At 34.1% G+C, this 19,976-nt stretch overlaps 1 protein-coding gene across 5 annotated transcripts in view; it reads right to left on the bottom strand.

The window, feature by feature from the left end:
* Positions 1-19,976, bottom strand: part of LOC138706509 (lysosome-associated membrane glycoprotein 1-like) — an 89,918-nt gene that overhangs the window by 49,359 nt on the left and 20,583 nt on the right. For all 5 annotated transcript variants that reach the window (XM_069835864.1, XM_069835867.1, XM_069835869.1 and 2 more), the window contains exons 4-5: positions 16,531-16,722; positions 11,409-11,547 (exon numbers count right to left, since the gene is read on the bottom strand). In XM_069835864.1, coding sequence (XP_069691965.1) covers positions 11,409-11,547; positions 16,531-16,722 — 331 coding nt within the window. The remainder of the gene's footprint in view (positions 1-11,408; positions 11,548-16,530; positions 16,723-19,976) is intronic.

Below are 19,976 nucleotides of genomic sequence, written 5' to 3'. Positions count from 1 at the left end.
ACAGTTCTCATACAATCTTAGTGCGTGACGTCACGTTACCATGGCAACCAAGTGCTGTATGAGAATGGGAGCCCAATTAATTTCACCTCTACAGTATTGTAAGTTCCAATAGACACCGCTCGGTGCTCATAACAGTTGACATTCTATTCAGCGAATGGTTACAGGTAGTATTTATACAACTAAACACTATTGATAACGACTGAAAATAGAACTTTTTTATTTTAGAAGTGGTACCGGTAATAACTAGAATTAATTATTTATTAATACGAGATAAAATTGTGTTTTAGGCGTAAATAGGTGAAGTCGCACTTCACCTACTTTACCTGAATAACCGCCCCTGTTAATTTCACATCTCAAGCATTGTTAGACCAATATTTGAAAAGTATACAGTAGATAATGTGAAAAATGCAATCTTGAATATTCTCAATAAGGAAATAAGCATTTAGGGGACAATTGTATTACCAGTTTCCAGAACAATTCTGTTCAAGCTGGTCCTTCCATCACTCACACACCACAATCCTTGTTGATCACTTACAGGGTTTCTTGAAGGATAACATCACAGGAGACACTCTAGTTGAAGTTGTAGAGAACTACAGAAACCAGTTGCAGATAATTTTGGATGTCCATGGAGATACACTCAAAATGTTTTCACATGATTACTAGTTACCCAAGCTACAATTCACATATATATAGAAAATTGTCAGACTATGAGCCTATTTAGTTTTGAAAGAAAATTAAATGAAAACTGGAGCATTTTTAAGGAGCCTATAATAAATAAATTAGGCTGATAGTTTACTGGATTAAGTTTTAGCCACTTTGAATATTTTAGAAATGGATATCAGAAGGTTTGATGGCAACAATTTTAGATGGTAACCAACAGAGCTAGGAAGTTGGTACCGAAACAATTAAGTTGTGAGAGTTTGGACTATATCTCTGCCAAATGAACACTAGTAACGCAGTTCTAAACATCAACAAACCAGTACAACAAACATGTACAGTTGGGTGGTAACCAAATTTGTCTTTGTGCCAATGCTCCATGGCCACAGAAGAAGAAACACAATACGCAAATAATATAAGAAGACACTAATTGTCAATTAGAACCTTCGTAATTTTCAGTCTAAAAATAAGAACTCAGATACATAGTGATAAGTCTCTAGACTTGTTACAATAGTTAATAATGTACTTTTTCAGTTTATATCTTTGAAAAATATTGGAGTGCAAGAGGTCAAATGACTCTATTGTCAAATGCCTGGCATTAGAAAACAACAACATTTTCAGTTTATCAAAATAAATACCGGTACTCCTATGTTCCGAGAAACTATTTTATGTAGATGTTCCTTCTATGTCACAAGACGTGACTGGAGCAAATCTGAGATATGATGCAGTATTTCTTACTAGACTATATCAAGTGAACAATAGCTTTGTGAATCTAATAGTGCTTCTCATATGTGGCACATCATATTAAAATCCACAATTCTTTTCAAGGATACTTTTCATATTTGCTTTAACGACTATTGGGACTTCTGCAGATTGGTAAATATACTTGAACAATATTATTCTTCCACATATCTCACGGTTTCAGTCATTTCCAAATTTCTTGACTTCAGCAGAATGATTGTTATAGGAAACTCAATTGCTTGAAGAGATATTGCAACATACCAACATTATGCATACAGTATATCGAAAATAATTATAATGGATACTTGACTTAGATTTTGAAGAAGGCAGTAATGTAGCAACTAGAGTCATCCACTCATAGTTGTGGATATACTATGAGTTGTTTATATGAACAGCTGTCTACCTGTACAACTTAATAAAAAATATACCCGAAAATGAAGATGTGAAAAACGAGCTCCTGTCTACAATAAAAATATACTCGAAAATGAAGATGTGAAAAACGAGTTCCTGTCTACCTGTACAACTTAATAAAAAATATACCTGAAAATGAAGATGTGAAAAACGAGTTCCTGTCTACCTGTACAACTTAACAATAAAAAATATACCCGAACATGAAGATGTGAAAAACGAGCTCCTGTCTACCTGTACAACTTAATAAAAAAAAAAAATTATACCTGAAAATGAAGATGTGAAAAACGAGTTCCTGTCTACCTGTACAACTTAATAAAAAAAATATACCTGAAAATGAAGATGTGAAAAACGAGTTCCTGTCTACCTGTACCTGTAAAAAATATACCCGAAAATGAAGATGTGAAAAACGAGTTCCCAACGAGCACAGAATGCATAGAGTAGACATGAACAGCTTGGAGGTGAAGCCGCTTTTGTAGACCGTCGCCATTATGATGCTACCAAAACATTGGGCTCCCGGTTAGCACATGGACAGTTGATTGTGATGTTGCATCGTTGTTTTAATTAATAAATGAAGTAATTTCAATATGCCTACATGTGCTGCGTATTGCTGCACAAACAGGTTTTCAAAAAAATTCCTGGAATAACTTTTCACAGGTAAATATGCATGTGTGAAATGTACTTATTACCGGTAGATAATGAATGATTTAGCCTAGGTTAGTCGGTTAGATTCGTATTGTTCACGTATGTGTTTGATTAAGAGAAAGGATTAGTGTATTGATATTATTGTAATTAATTTTTATAATCACTAAATCAGACACGCTTTGTAAACTTAGCATTTACGAGCAAAGCTAACCTAACAACCCAAGTTGGAAGTTTATGTCGCGTGCTATAGAAAATGGGTGTACCGAGGTTTCTCTTCAACCGAATGCACATAGGCCTATTCGTTTGATGAAAAAGAAATAGTGTATTAATATTATTGTAATTAATTTTTATAATCACGAAATCAGACTTATGCTATGCAGACTTAGTAGCTTCATTAACTCAGTCGTGAACTAACTGAACCCACTTGGTAATAAAACTTCACTTTTGTTCGCCGTTATAATCTAATTATATACTATAAACGAAGAGTCTATCAATGGTTAAGAGCATCCCACTTTTTCTCTAAACAAAATCGGGACATCTATATGAAATACTGGCAAAAGGAAGAGAATGCTAATTTGCGTTAAGAAGCAAGTTGCATTATTAAATCGAAGCAAATGGATCAACCTATAAAAGTAATTATTATAGGGTAGCATTTTTATTGGACTAGTAACAAAATAAGGTCAAACTGTAATCTTCCTTTTTTTTATCATTATTGTTTGTTTAACCTTCCAGATTACCTATTAATACCATACTGCAATTTGAAGAGCTGTCAATTTGCTAAAAATAAGTGCCTAGCGATTCTGTATTACGAAACAAACAAGAAAGTGTGAGTCCTCCAGGAAATTAGGAACATATGGAATTCTTATTATCGTAAGATCTTCTATAACGTAATAGCTATTTTGCAATGTTTTGGTAGCAACAAGATGGCGTCAGGTCCATCAAACCGGCTTCACTCCGTCCAATGATATTAAGATGCTAGTGTCTACTCTATGTATTCTGTGCTCGTTGCGAGTTCCTGTCTGCCTGTACAACTTAATCTACCTGTACAACAACAATCAAAATATATCCCAAAATGATGTGAAAAACTTAGCAATGCATCTAGATCAGGCCTGGATGTTAATACATCAATTGAAGTATTGCAGACTACCCCTAACTCCCCCCCTCCACATTCCCCAGCAGAGAGTTATGTATCAGACTGATACGAGTAGATCAGAATGCAAGCACTGCTGAGTGACGAATTGTACAGGTTGATACATTTGAAATAATTAGGAAAACATTTAATGGAAAGCTCTAGCCTAGAGTCGTTTCTGAAAGTGTCACTAGAGAACACGAGATTGCTGTAGACATTGCTGATACCACATAGCAGTCAGTTGAGAGAAATGGCAGATCATGGTCATTTGTCAACTGCGTATCAAGTTAAAGTTGTTCTCTTTTTCACTGAAACAAGGAGTGTTACTGCTACCCAAAGAATAATTTCGGGCATTTTTTCACTTGGGCACCAGCACGAAACACCATTCTTCGGCTTTGCAATAAGTTTGAACAGAAAGGTAGAGTAAAAGAGGAAAACGACAGCAAGCAAAGTGAATGGTTCATGCACGTCGATGCCGTCCCACACACCGTTAATGTCGTATTGAAGTGCCTGCAAATCTTTTCGGCCCTCAAGTGATATCGCATCATTATCCAGCATGCCACAACTGAACAGTTTTGGCAACCCCTAGTCCAGACTTGAATCCCTGTGATTTTTTCTTATGGAGTTTCTTGAAGGAAAAGTTGTTTCCAAAGAGACCTCGGACACTTCTTGAAATGAGAGCCAAAATTGTTCAGTTGTACAACAAAACTGATGGAGAACAGTGCCGGAACGAATTTTTCTCAATTTAATAGATATATCTACAGTATGGCTACTTTTAGTCAATGTATTCAATGAGAACGACGAGACCTCTTATATGAATATATATGTATATGATGGAGATCTGTCGCCGAGTAGTCTCAAAAGTGCGTGTGCGATTTCAACACGATCTGAATCAAAATGGTACACATATTGAATACGATACTCGCATAAATAAAACTTTCCAACACTTACATTATTACAAGAAATAACATTTCTATGGAAGTTTTCAAAGTGTCCATTTATCATGCACCATCCTGTATATGGCATGCATCATAGCTTTCAGCTCTTGATGGTTGCCTAAAATTCACAATGCAGAGTGATTTACTGTGTGTTCGTTTCTAAAGCTATGAAGTGGAAAGGATATGGGCAGAGGTATCTCCTTTCCCTTCACCTTTATGCCCAAGGCTGATATAGATCTGCTAACTTGGAAGAAACATATCTGACTAAACAAAAACAGCAATCTTAAATTCAGCAAGTTACACTGGTTAATTGGACGTAAATTACAGTTATCAGTAACTAGTAAAGTAATCCTCTATAAAGCCTTTCTAAAAATCTGTTTGGACATACGGAATTCAACTATGGGGCATTGCAAGCAACTCTAACATCGGGATACTGGAATGCTTCCAATCAAAGACACGTCTAACAATTGGCAACATCCCTTGATACACCACAAACAGATATTCTATCATGATTTTCGCATCCCAACAGTCAAACAAGAAATAGTAAATTAGCCTCGCCTATCAGAACTCCTAAATAATAAAATTCATTAGTAGCGAATTTATTGAACAGTATTCTTCACCTAAACGGGTTTATAAGACATACTGTTTTAGATTTAATCTACAGTTTAAACAATAATTTTTATTCTAGAAGTGATTTATATGCCAATGGACTATATTCTGCAACACTTAAGATTCTTTCAATATTGTTACTTATTGTTCACACTGTTGAACAAATTTGGTGCAAAGCTTAAAAAAAGTAGCCACCTCGATTCTGATGCATAAAATAAAATGTTTAAGAATTTCGTTACTGAACACACTATAATTTGAATACAGTTAACCTAGATTTATTGAAATTTTTTGAAACTCCATTTCATTCTATAAATTTACCAGAATTGATCAATTTCTATTAGAAATTTCATTTAGTAAATTTTAATAAATAATTCACAATTGCATGTAAAAAAAAATTTAATAGTTTATTGCACAGACATAAAATTAAATTTTCACGAACTCTAGAGCAAGTGACAGTTACACAAATACATGACAAAAATCATACAGGGAGCATATTTTTTTTTTTTGCATTGCATAAGCAGTTCACAAGTCTGAACATTTTTTTCTGCACTGCATAAGCAGTTCACAAGTCTAAACACGTGAATTCAGTTTTAACCATATACTGAAATATAAAATGAGCATTTATTATTTCGTCTTATGTAATTTATAAAGAATTGATGTGATGTAAACTTTTACAATACCTAGTTGTTAATAGATTACTTCTATTGCAAATTCTTATCCAATTTTTATTGAGACAAAGAGAGAAAGGTAGTAAATTTTTAACGTGTTCTGAAGATAGTGTACAGCCTAACAACTTGAAGTAAAACCCCGTAAAATATGCAACTTCTGGTCTCTTCTCTCTTTTCTTCTCCCCTTGTCCTTCAGACACCAACCCCCATATCATTTAATTATACCATATTCCCCATTACGGAAGATTTTGATGTCTCACTTAGCAATTTACAAACTCATGGTCACTATAAAATGCTATTACCTTTGACATTAATGAAATATAAAGTATAATTTACTATATAAAAATCACTGTTTTGGCTTAATATCCTATTGCAAACTTAACATATGCACTTCACCCTACCAGATGCCAGAATGGTCCCTGTAAGTATCAGAGGGTGTGTATAAGTACATTCTAGCTGAGTTATATTGTATCCTTGTGTTATATTGAAGTATAAGTTTAGAAATATTATCAATAACTTATCTCTCACCAAATATATCTAATCAATTACTTCAGTAACTGTGTTAGCCTGTCTATTTATTTACTGTATGAGATGCAGTAAATCTGGCAACCAGCACTCTTACATCAGTTTCTCTCACGTTTTTAACAAATAGTGTTCGAGATTCAAGCCAGGGTTTTACTTCAATTTGTCACACATTAACACTGGTGTACAAAAAATGCTAGTGTTGTATTTCAAATCATTAAATGTAGAGAATAAGAGTTTTATTATTTATAATGTGTGAACAATCTTCAGATGCCTCCTCACATAGAAAACATCCCATCACCAGTAAGTTTATGTGAAGTATACATGCCAATATGCAAGGGCTTCATAGATTCGAAGTTTTAACATTTATAAGTTAATTTTTTCAACTATTAAAGATAAATCTGGAGATTTTTATACCAGGTGTTCCAGATTAACAGGGTCATAAGGATAGAGACGATAGAGGGGTCAAACACGAGTATTTTGAGATAGGGAACTGATGGTCAGAGGTGTCATTTTTAAGGTATTAAGCGATACACAGTAACTTCTGAAGTATCTGAACAATATGCAACCCTGTTAGCATGCCTGCTGCGTCAAAGTTCGAATACAGACTTCAGTGGTACTAACTTTCAAGAACACACACTGGCCTTTATGCTTCCACGGTAAACCAATGCACTATTTAAATAAATTCATGTTTATGTTCTCATTTTGAATGGTTATATGATATGAAGCAACAGCGGAACTGGCAGACATGCATTTGATGCAGGGCATTGCTAAATAAATCTACAGACAACTCTACTTCAACAGGCATAATCTGAACTAGGAGATATCCCTTGGCCACTCAGATCACCAGACCTCATACCTCCCCTCCAAACTTCCTATGGATGCACGCAAACTTCCTAAATATAAAACCCAAATGAAAACTCACAACAAACTTTTTCCAGCATTCCAGCTGCCCATCTTGTACAACAGGCACCAAGCATATTTGACAGAGTTGGTCAGAATTTCTTACACCTTCATACTGCTGGAGTCGAAGTCTATGGGTGCAACTTAAAATAGTTGCAGAGGGTTTTTAAATATTTTGAAAATAAAGTAGCTTAAATGCTCTACACACTCATTGTTGTATTCACCAGAGTTTAAGAGTTCGTGTAGCATTAAGAAGACTTCTCCAAACATTAGTTCCCTATCTCAGATACCCATAATTGACTCCTCTATAGTTTGTCATCCTTTGATCCTGTTAATGTGGAGCACCTGGTACTTTTTTTTTTCCTACAAATGTTCGAATTTTTATTTTCTGCTTTCAGTCCTCCCTTTACCCTCCACCCTAAAAAAATACAAGAAGCAAATTTGAGCTCAAAATCTCAAGCTCACCTGATACATCTTTACATAAATACTGCTCTGTTACAACAGCAATTCAGAAGAATATTATGATCGATTCTTGGTCTTCTAACAAGATTCGCATCTAAAAAACACCTACATCCCTCTAGTTGGGTAGTACTAATTTCATTTCTGTAGTGAGGGTATAGTTGTAAAAGTGCAATTCATTACTCCCAACTTCAAATAAAAATTTATCAGAGTTGTCACTAGCAAGGAACTATAAATTTTGTGTCAAGTCATCTCACTCAGGGACAGGATTTTTTTTTGTGTGTCTCATGAATTTATGACATGGGCCTTCCAATTTCTCTTATAAAAGAAGATGTGCCAAGTAAGTCACTTTCACTTGGGTGAAGCCAATGAGCCTAAGTGAGGCTGAACCAATTTATCATCATGTACAACTCTAAGTTTATCTTTGTATTTCCTACACAGGAAGAACAGACTGCGAAAGTGCTTGAAAGTGAAATGAAATTTTATAACATAAGGAAAGTCACAGGAAAAAGTCTATCTTCAGCCATTAACATTTCATTTTATATCTCCACAACAAGAAGTACAGGTACAACCGTACTTGTGCTGCAAAGTTCTGTTGATGACATCAAATTTAGTTCTCATCAACACTAAATAAATCTGAATATAAAAAAAACTAATTACAGCAGTCTCTCCACTAATAATTACAACAGAAAATACATTTTAATGAAACCCCGACAGAGTTTTTGAATTTAAAGAGTAGCCTTTTGGTACCAATATTAGGTTTATTGACTACACATCAATTGAATCTAATACTATCGAGTGGTCAAGTCATTCTAGTATACATGAGGTTCTAGGACCTATTCCCTATCCAATTTTCCTCTTTCTTACTTTAAATACTATTTATTATTCAATAATTATTACACTATCATAATATTTGTAACTTCCAAAACGACTAGTATATACGGAAATGTTAAGAGAGTCAAAAACATACACATACGGTAATTTCAGAATTACTGACGAAAAGAAAGTTATCTCACACATGTAGGTCCTCTGACCGAGAATCAACTGCATATAAAGCAAAGTCAAACCTAACAGTAGTTAATATAATCTTCCCCCTTAATGGCAGTATACACCTGTAATGATGTTGGAATCTATTCTTTATACCCTACGACTTGACATGTATTTCATTAAAATCTCATTTCCGACTGGCGAACTACCCTTTATTAATAAATAATATAATAATACGAATAATTAATTCCAAAACCAATACTAAGAGAAAACCTAAACCACCTTACGTCACTTCACATCACATATGATAACAGCACAATCTCCCCCCCCCCCCCCCACTCCTACTACTTGTCAAGAAGTCTTCCTCTCCACTTTCGAAGTATATGGCAATTGATTATGGTTTGGGAACAATTTTTAGTTGAATTTAAGAATCATCCCTCCAATAGAAGAGAATCAATTCTTGCGAAAATATGTTAGGTGGTTTTAATGCTCGTCATATGGCAATGAAGCCATTTCACTCCTATCAACACTGATGCAAAAATGAATAATGTTTGCATCCATGAAATCCCTTTATGAACCGTAATTCTAAGCCTTCTGGAGCTACAGTCCTCTTCCTCCTTCAGATCTCTGGGTGCAGGGGGGCTTGGGTGATAGAAGGAAATTTACATCTAAAGTCCAACCAACTTCTGATTATCTGTTGATGCTACTGCTGGTAGGATATTAACAATAGCTTACAGGTTAGACACAGGGAATGGAGTTGGTTAAATGCGACAACGGATTCCATCAGTAATCAAATCTAGGGATTACTTTTATAGATTAGTTAAGACTAAAATGGATGAAGTTTAATATAGAAAGTATCACACACAACAATCTCACTACAGAAATGAAGTTTTCTGGAGTTAGAAGGAAACATGCAAAGATCTGACATTGAAGCTTAATTTTTGTAGTGGTTCCTTTTTACTTTTCTCTAAAGATATTTAATGGCGAATGCTTACATCACAGTGTAGTACCATAAATATATACTCTTATTAAGGTTTCATATAATATTTTCAATATGTATGGTCAGTTAAGCCGCTAACTAGTCTGGAAACAGAAGTCTTCATCTGAATGACACTACTGAACTGGGCAACTGAACATTCCAAGACTAATTTCACTCTACAATTAGCTCGACATTAATGTAATCAATGAAAGTATCTAACCATGACCAAACTCTCTTCAAAGTAGCTTCTAACAAAGCAAGAGATTTCATAAACCACACGAATACAGGTCATATCAACTACGAAATATCACATTTTATATCAAAATAAAAATCTGTTCACATACACCCTGGAATGAATTCACAAACCATCTTACACAGATCAACTAGATAATTCCCATCACAGTTAAAAGAATGGAAAGCAGCAGATAATTCAAAGGACACCCTGAGGAAAGAACCCCAAGTTGCAATAAATCAACGAGGCTCCCCCATAAAAGACTTTTATTTCGAGACATTACATCCTGTACAAAAGAGGGTCAACTTCACGTAACGTTAATTAGTGCAAGGCTTCTTATCCTCCCCCCTAAAAAAAAACAAATTTACATTAACAATTCAAATACTAACAGATTTTTAACCCTTTACGTAAAATAGAAAAGTGAACATTCAAGCAAAGTAACTCTGACAATGACTCATTCATCAAATGTGTACAGTCTTCCATGTTAAAGCTTTCCTAAATATAGACATACCCCTTACGAAAAATTAAGAAAAGCCAAGAAAGCTGTCCCAGAAGATGATTCTTGTCCTTTGTTTTACAAAACCGAGTACACAATGACATGCGAACTGTCATGGTGTTGCTATCACAAGCAACTCATCAGCCTTTGATAAATGTTCCGCTACTCAAATGAAAGGAAGGAGTCAAAGGACTAGAATCATCTCTATTTTACAGCGCATGCAAAACTTTCACTATCTCTTCTAAAACAAAAAGGACAAAACTAAAAATTGCAACACAATTCAAAATGACAAGCAAATTAAATTTAAAGCAACAATCAAATTTCTCCTCCTTTCTTTGAACAAGAACATGCTACAAAACATCTCCCAAACAAAACAAACTCCTCTGGAATGGCACGGAAGCCTTGAAAAAGTCTCACTTTATTTAGGTACTGGAGCTTGATAAACAGGTATCTGAAATTCTTATACAAGTATAATAATTATGCTACAAACAGCCCTTCAATCACAGATCTGAGCTAGTACTAGTTGTAATAACGTCACCGTTTACCAGAGAATGTCATCTATTCACTACAGTACCTATCAGTTCCACTGCAACAAGTTGATACAGCAGTTTAACAGGTGCATACAGAGGTTTCTTCCATTAGTTCCCTCCAAATTTCAAATAAAAAGTGCACCTACTCAAAACGTCAGCTTCGTAAGTGACTAGACAACAGGCACAAACATGTGATAAAACACTGTTAAACATTGATATTGAAAGAAACCACTGCATGAAATATTTTTTTTGAAGAATGGTACTATACAATCTTGATTCCTAAGTTTGAAAATCACGAATCTCAAAATGAGATTCCTTTAATGAACTGTAATCAACTCCCAGTAAAATAGTTATAGCCTATGGTAAATATCCGAAGAGTGCCAGTACCCTAAGATGTTTATTTTGTCAAAGTGCATCGGCAGCAGTTTTTAGATGTACTAGCTTTCAGTTCATCTCCTTCCTTTCATCCCCTGTTCTGTCTTGCTCATCACTTTGTGTCACTCACATGCTGAGGTAGCCTCGGGCCTGAGAACGTCGTCGACCAACCAAGTAGGCAATGAGCACAACTGCTACCAGTCCAACAAGAGCACAGCCCACAGCAATTGGCACTATGTCGGGACTGCTGCTGCTTTCACAGTTTTCAGCTGAAAAATTCACACAACTACAGTCAAATCTCATTTTTACTTTTTTTTAAGAGACTATGATAAACGGTTTAAGGGAGAGACAGGTAAAATTTCGACCATTTCTGGTCAAAAATCACTTTCTTGTACTGCAGAAAAATCTACAGATCCTGATCTATGTGTCCACAAAGTTTCAGAACCCTATCACACTTGAAACTGTCAGTAATGTCTTATTTAAATGGCTGCACTTTTTAAATACTTCGTTATATTTTTAAAGTAATTTTTTTCGACACTTCCATTTAGTCCATAACCTTACTATTCGAGTAGCCATCTGTATAACTTCTATGCAAAATGTCTTCCCCAGTTGTCAAAAGAAAACATATACTTTGTATACAGTTAACTTAGATTTATTGAAATTTTTTAAACTCCATTTCATTCTACAAATTTACCAGAACTGATAAATTTTTATTAGAAATTGAATTTAGTAAATTTTAATAAATAATTCACAATTGAATGTAAAAAAATTAATAGTTTATTGCACAGACATAAAAGTTCTCAAAGTCATTTTAAGTAAGTAAATATGTAGTATTACAGCAAGATATTTTTATTTTTGCATATCTATAGAATATCTGAAAACTTTGGGTAGTATTACAGTCTGAGGTCATACTAGATTTGAAACAATGTGGTAACTAACCTGACCTAAAGAAATAATGCAGAAGAATACTAAACGTTTTTATTTGTGCAGTATTGTTGAGTTCTAGTGAAAAACTGGAATGGTGAAAATGATTTTAAACACTAATTGCATTTCATTTACAATCTTTAATATGGTCATTTATCACAAACAACTATTTATGCAAGAAAGTTATCTTTGACAAACTTAATTTTAGTCTGTAATTTCATCATTGACAAAGTTTGAAGCTAACTAATTAGTGAAACCCTTCTGTTATAAAAAAAAAAAGCCATAAATTGAAGTCAGGTACTAGAAACAGCCATAAATTGAAGTCAGTTACTAGAAACTCTATATCCACTTTTGATTTCAAATGAACTAATTTTTCACACCACCACCAAGCAGTATGACTTCACCATATTCTTGTGCTTGCATGTTCTGAATAGGTCTCCTGATATTGAAGTGAAATGTATAACTGTTGAACAAATTAAGACAGCGAACCTTCTAGTATTCTAGAGCAATAAGATTTTTTTTTTCACACACACTGTGGTATAATGGTGACTAACTTCGCGTATTCAATAACTTACCACTACTGTGAAGAGTTTTTTAATTTCTATTTACAGTAGAACCCCGATTATCCATCACCTTATTAACCAATCGGCAGATTATCCGATTATTTTTCTGTTTCTTCTTTCTTTCTTTACTACAGAAATAAACATGTAAAAAAACTTAGTACTATATCTTACAATATTATAGTCCTATTTTTTTTTCTAGAGTGTTTCATTGAAAGCTTTTACCTTACATAGTACTACTGCAAGCAATAAGAACGTTACTCCACACCTGTGGAGTAACGGTCAGCGCGTCTGGCTGCGAAACCAGGTGGCCCGGGTTCGAATCCCGGTTGGGGCAAGTTACCTGGTTGAGGTTTTTTTCCGGGGTTTTCCCCTCAACCCAATACGAGCAAATGCTGGGTAACTTTCGGTGCTGGACCCCGGACTCATTTCACCGGCATTATCACCTTCATATCATTCAGACGCTAAATAACCTAGATGTTGATACAGCGTCGTAAAATAACCCAATAAAATAAAAAAGAACGTTACTCGAAAGTGTTTTCCAAACTTGTAAAATAGTCCCAAGAGCTTCCGCACAATATATAGCAAAGCTGTGCAGCATTCAGTCCTTGTCCTGCTGCTCAAATGACCATACTTCATTATTTCTATGCGAAATATCTTCCACGGGTGTCAAAAGTGTCTTGCTAAGTACTGAAATAAAAATGCAAATAATTGAGAGGTTTGGGAAAAGAAAAACCGCGGCTCATTTCGCATCGGAATATGTGATTGGCGTGAGTGATTTAATGAAAAATAAGGGTAAAGTGTATAACGTATGTAGATCTACAACAGGAGCCCTCTACTATTCGTATCCTTCCGCAAACAACCATCATAATTTGCTTGGCCCTTATAAACCCGTCGTTGACAACCAGACTTAAATTAGTGAACTTCTGATTCACTATCTAGCATGTTAAACACAGCACTACAGAGGAATATTATGAGGATGCAGTATAGACTTACACAAATATTTTATGGTACGGATTATCTGATTTTTTCGATTAACCGTCCAGTCCACCCTCTTCATTACCACAGATAATAGAGGTTCTATTGTATCATTCTACCCATTCCTTTCTCTACCTGCAATACTGCTGCAGTGCATTGGGAGAAGGAAATCACTCGGAGAGACTCTTTGGCAGACCTGCTATAGATCATTAAGTCAGCACACTGTTCCAGTCACTTTCTAGCAAATATCTGGTACTCAAACATATAAAAGAATGAATGGATGCTAGAACAGTTTTAAAAGTGTAGGAAAATAATAAAAAACCCATCTCTGCTTCTACTTCAAATTTATTTTAGTCCTGCCTTGCACTGACAAGAGCCAACACTGTTCTTCATCGAAGTTAGAGGACATTAACAGCCATGAAAAAATTATATTTTGACCAGAAATCACAATTTAAAGTACTATCAACCCAACTATGATTAACTGTAATACAAAAATAATAACACATTCACACTTTGCCATTAAATAATTATCACTTGCCATGTGATTACCATTATAACAAATATTTCGCCAGTACTCCCATTGGCATTATGTTTGTTCACAAAAACAGTAAGTCACTTGGAAGATTGTTCAACTATTCACATAAGCAGGCTATCCTGTGACTGAAGAAAACTGACTAATACAAATTTACCAACACAAGCTGACTGTTCTCGAGTATGACAGTAAATAAATTTTTCACCCACTTCCTTCCTTCTTTCCATATTACTACCGTCAGGTACTTTGAAATCTATTGCTTTTATTTACTTATGCTATTTCTCTCTCCCAACTTTCAACATTTCTATATTTATTTTAAATTAACTTTGCTCTAGAGTATGCCCTTAGCAAAGTCCAGGATAACAGAGAGGGTTTGGAATTGAACAGGTTACATCAGCTGCTTATGTGAATGAACGTGAATATGTTGGGAGAAAATCCAGAAAACACGGGAATTTTACTTGAAGCAAGTAAAGAGATAGATTTGGAATAAATCCCGAACAGACAAAGTATATGATTATACCTTGTGACCAGAACATAGTACGAAATGGAAATATAAAAATTGAAAATTTGTTTGAAAAAGGGGAAAAATTCAAGTATCTTGGAGCAACAGTAACAAATATAAATTACACCTGCAATGAAATTAAACGCAAAATAAATATGGGAAATGTATTATTAATCGGTTCAGAAGCTTTTATTATCCAGTCTGCTTTAAGAAGACTGACATTTAGAATTTATAAAACTGTTATATTACCAGTTGTTCTATATGATTGTGAAACTGACTCTCACTTTGAGGAACAGAGGCTGAGAATAAGGTGCTTAGGAAAATATTTGGGGCTAAGGGGAATGAAGTTGCACAATGCAGAACTGTACATTGCATTCTTCAACTGACATAATTATGAATATTAAATCCAGAAGTTAAACATAAGCAGGGCATGTAGCACATTAAGGACGAATCCAGAAATGGATGTTGTGTTAGTTGGAAGGCCAGAGGAAAAAAAGACCTTTGAGGAGGCTGAGAAGCAGATGGGAGAATAATAAAAATGGATTTGAGAGAGGTGGATATGATGGTAGGGACTGGATTAATCTTGCACAGGATAGAGACCAATGGCAGGCTACATAAGGGGAGCAATGAACCTCCGGGTTCTCTAAAAGCCATTTTTAAGTAAGTATACTTATTTAAAATAAGTAAAAAAAACTTGATTTCATACACTCAGAAACCAAATAGAAATGTCAATGAATGACAATCCAAAAAGGGATAATTGCACTATTGCCAGGGGTTACAGCCTCGTAATTTCTTTGTATATGTATAAAAAACATTTTCACACAGTTAAGTTTTTCTTTCCTTCTTTTCAGCAGTCATATTCCTAAAACCGAATAATTCGTTTATTTATGAAACTAGAAACGGTAATTTACAATCAACAACAAAGAAATTAAAATTTGTGTTTATATATTCAGGAGATTGATGTATCAATATGAAATCTATACGAAAATCTACATAAACTTCTGATAACATATAGTTGCATGTGCTCCAAACCATAATACTGCAATCACTTCGCAGGAATTTTCATGGTAATTTTCTTCTAGGTATTTCAAGCAAGGTTCATAATGCCTCTTTCCCCCCCCCTCCTCTTTCTTTCACAATTCGCTTCTTTGTTCTGCATATCTTTTTTTTTTTTTCAAAACACCGATTAATATTTGGTCAATAACAAAACCAATGTTGTTTTTCCTGTCAATTGCAATGTCAACAAGTTTATTAGTTTATTGGAACCTTCCTGAAAACCAGCTGAGATGCATGGTACTTCTTCATAGACTACAAAATTCAGATTTCATAGGGCATGGCAATGTTACTCCTGAACGCGTGGTGTCTTATTACTTAATAGCTCCCCTACGGGACAGAAACAAATAACATAAGGGACAGTTTCATTCTCATTGCAGTGATGGCAACGAGGTTCGACTTCTACTTTCAACACTTAACAGGAATAACATTACAACTCATTTTTATAACATTCATCCATTGAAATGGTGAAAGGCCCTTTATGATTGAAATTCACGAGTTCGTTTTTGACCATTCGGAAAATTGTGATAGTCTCTACTGCAATGTGGTTACGATTTTCCATATCTAAAACTCCTGGTTCTGCAACATTTTCCCAAGATTCGGTACATCAGGCTGCTCATCAGGAGTGCACTTTCATGCACATGGCAAAGATTAAAGAAAAAAAAAAATAAGTAACAAATTTTTGTACAATGCCAATACTAACCTGCACCAAACTTCTCATTCTTCTCTTTGTGGAAAGCTTGAAGTTGCACTTCACTAACATCTATGGTTGCTACAGTCACATTGGTGCCATTCTTCTCCAGTCCAAATTTCTGATCCTTAGCACAGACGTAGGACTTGCTTACTGGAGTCGAAAATTCGGTCTTATTGCTGTAATATAGTGTGACGTTCTTGTCTGAAAATAAAGAAATGAAGTTAATTCCTCAAACTGTCACTATTAAGTATACAGCTGAGATAAAATATAGTACAAATGAAAATAAACGAAAATTATTTGGTCACAACAAATGACAGTTACAATATAGTGCAGTCTTATCTATCAGTGTACTGGCAGTCATTTTCGGAGCACAGTTGACACTGATGGCCAAGGGTAAAGAGCCTGTGATCAGAGGAATTTTAACAAGCTAGGTTCCTACCATTCACATAAGAAAATATTCGTTTTACAAACAGGTTTATTTAGATTTCCCTGAATAAATATATCCAAAGTAAAACAAGACTCCCAATCGTGGTTTCTAGGCATATCTGTACAATCACAAATCATTCATATTATGATGTACTAAGACGAAAATCCATACAAAAATGGATAAACCTATTTTGGCCCCTTTGTCACTTAATCTGACGAGGATTAACAAAAAATTACATGCAATTCTAACATTAATAGAGAAGAGTTTTCAAAAATCTATTCTTCACACAGTAAGTTGTAAGAGCAGAATAAATGTCACATATCTTGGAACAACATGAATTACAAACAAATAAATGCATGTCAAGAAAATTAAACTGCTTTTACATGTTTACTAATTTAATTTCATTATGTTGGGAATATTATGTTCTTGCTTTCATGAACCATCACACATCTAAACAAAATAACTTAATTTGCATCTAATACAATAAACGTTCGTTTCCTTGATTGAATATGAAAGGTATCCTTTGTAATCCTAAAAGTAAGATATTCAATTATTTATGAACTGTACAGTTTAAGAACATTATGTGAATATTGTTTTTCAGACAGACCACGTCTTAAAATTAAAGGCTTTTGTTAAATTCACGTGGTTTACAACAAGTAGCCATTAATCCTTTTAAGCATGTAGTAATCTGGTAAGAGAAGGCAAAAATTTCTACTGAAATAGCAACAAAAGTTAATAAATAATAATAATAATACTAATAATAATACTAATAATAATAATAATAATACTAATACTAATAATAATAATACTAATAATAATAATAATAATAATAATAATAATAATACTAATAATACTAATAATAATACTAATAATAATACTAATAATAATAATACTAATAATACTAATAATACTAATACTAATACTAATACTAATACTAATAATAATAATAATAATAATAATAATAATAATAATAATAATAATAATAGGAAACCATTTTCTCTTCACTATGTATATCACTTCATTCATCAGCATATTGTCTGCTAAGGAGGAAAACGTCTGATCTCAATTTTTCAACAAAAATTTTTTGTCTTAATCTAAAGATAACCTCGTAACTCCTCCAATTATTTCTGTAATGTGCTGCACGTTACTGGAAAATTTTTTTTCTGCAGATTTCTACTCTGAAAGAAGATATTATATCTGGATGTAACTTAAAGCATTATCTTAATTTGAGAAATAAAATTACATTTTTTGTTTAATATGCCAGCATAATTCGTTTACAAAACCATACAATAAGATGAAAACCTTGTATGTAGGCTTCAGTATTGGGTTTTTGTGCAATAACGTCGCAAGTTAAACATACGAGATTTTCGCGGTGGAAATAAGAATTTTTATGTGACTACCTAAAGCTTTTGAAAAATTAATTGGGGTGAAACAAAGACACTAATACAGCAATCTGTTAGTCGAAGGAATGTAAGCCAAAGAAGGGAAGAAGCTGATGAATCTCGTCGTAATAGTTAACCATTTTATCACGTGAAACTAAGTTATCACGATATCAGTATGTAAAATTTAAAACTATGTTCTTAAATACATTATCTTTGGGGGAATGGACAATTCATAACTGGACATCCGATTCTGAATGAAAATAATAAACATAACATCCAGGGAAAGCAAACATATCTAAGAGCAAAAATGATGAAATTAGAAACCTGGTCCTTCAATTTTTTTGGAAGCTACCTAAGCTAGTGTCGCACTATTTGAGGAAGTCATCCACAAAAATGTACCTGGAACCAAATTGGCCAAGTCAGGACTGTACAGGGAATACAAATTTATTGTGAGGAACAGTAAAAATCACAGCTCATCTGCTCTTTATTCACATTTTATGATATTTTTGATTAACTTTGCCATATTTTCACCAAGAAAAGATCAATGTGACCTGTGGTGCTCCTTCAAGATTCGTGATTTAAGTGAAGGCTACAGATCTCATCACAAACGGGGAGCAGCAAGAAGTGAAAACGAGACTGATAAAAAAAAAAAAAGGTAAAACCTTCAGAGCAGCCATGCTTACAAGGACCTACAAGTACTTCTGTTACCTCCTCCTTAAAGTCATCTGTGCTATCCTACAGAACAAAACTTACAAGCAAACATTCTCATGGGGACAGATAAGAAATAGCCTATATATTTTTTTCTTCCACCATGTTAATAATGTTAAAACATGTGCTTATACAAATTTTGGCCCCTTGAGTGAAATTATGAGGGCCGTAAAAAAATAAGTTTCCCTGGGATCATTTCCAGAAAGAAAACAATTTCATGGAAAGATTTAATGGAACAGATACAGCAAATGAATTATTTTTCAACATTTCCCCCCATTTTGTAATGCAGCTAATTTCAATATCCAAATAAGAATAATATTTTCTTCGATATTGTCACAAAATATTTTCCTTTTTCAGTTTCGAGTGTCTATGCACATAAAAACAAGTGTGATTTTTTATAATATGTGAAATTTGTTAGAAACAATTTTATGCATGGAAAATTGCAAATCCCTTAATGTACACAAGTACAAAATTAAGTGAAATATATCCGCGAATTTTCGCGAAATCTACACAAATTCACGAAATTAGTTCATAATCACGATAAAAATGTTGTTTTCTAATGCCAGGCGTTTGACAATAAAGTCATTTGACCTCTTGCACTCCAATATTTTTCAAAGATTTCATGACCAGCCAATGAAGCACAGATTTTGAGGTGTTCCGAATCCATTTCTTGGTTTGAGTTTCACAATGGACCGTTAGGGGACTGATATATTCCAATTCTATGCAGGTGTTTGGCCAAACAATCATGGCCTGTTGCCAATCTAAATGCAGCTACACACGCTTTTCGTGGTAAATCGGGAATTAACTGTGGATTTTGATGCAGAGAGTTCCATTTTTTCCCTTGGGATTGAGTTATCAAATTTTGTTTGTTGAAGTCTAAGTATGTAGATTTAATAAATCTTTTCACAGAGTAATACGTAGATTTAGTAACAGGTCTG

This window comes from Periplaneta americana, chromosome 9 (assembly GCF_040183065.1).
Source record: "Periplaneta americana isolate PAMFEO1 chromosome 9, P.americana_PAMFEO1_priV1, whole genome shotgun sequence".
NCBI lineage: Eukaryota > Metazoa > Arthropoda > Insecta > Blattodea > Blattidae > Periplaneta > Periplaneta americana.
The sequence above is the reverse complement of the archived record's forward strand: the minus strand, read 5'-3'. Positions and strand labels throughout refer to the sequence as shown.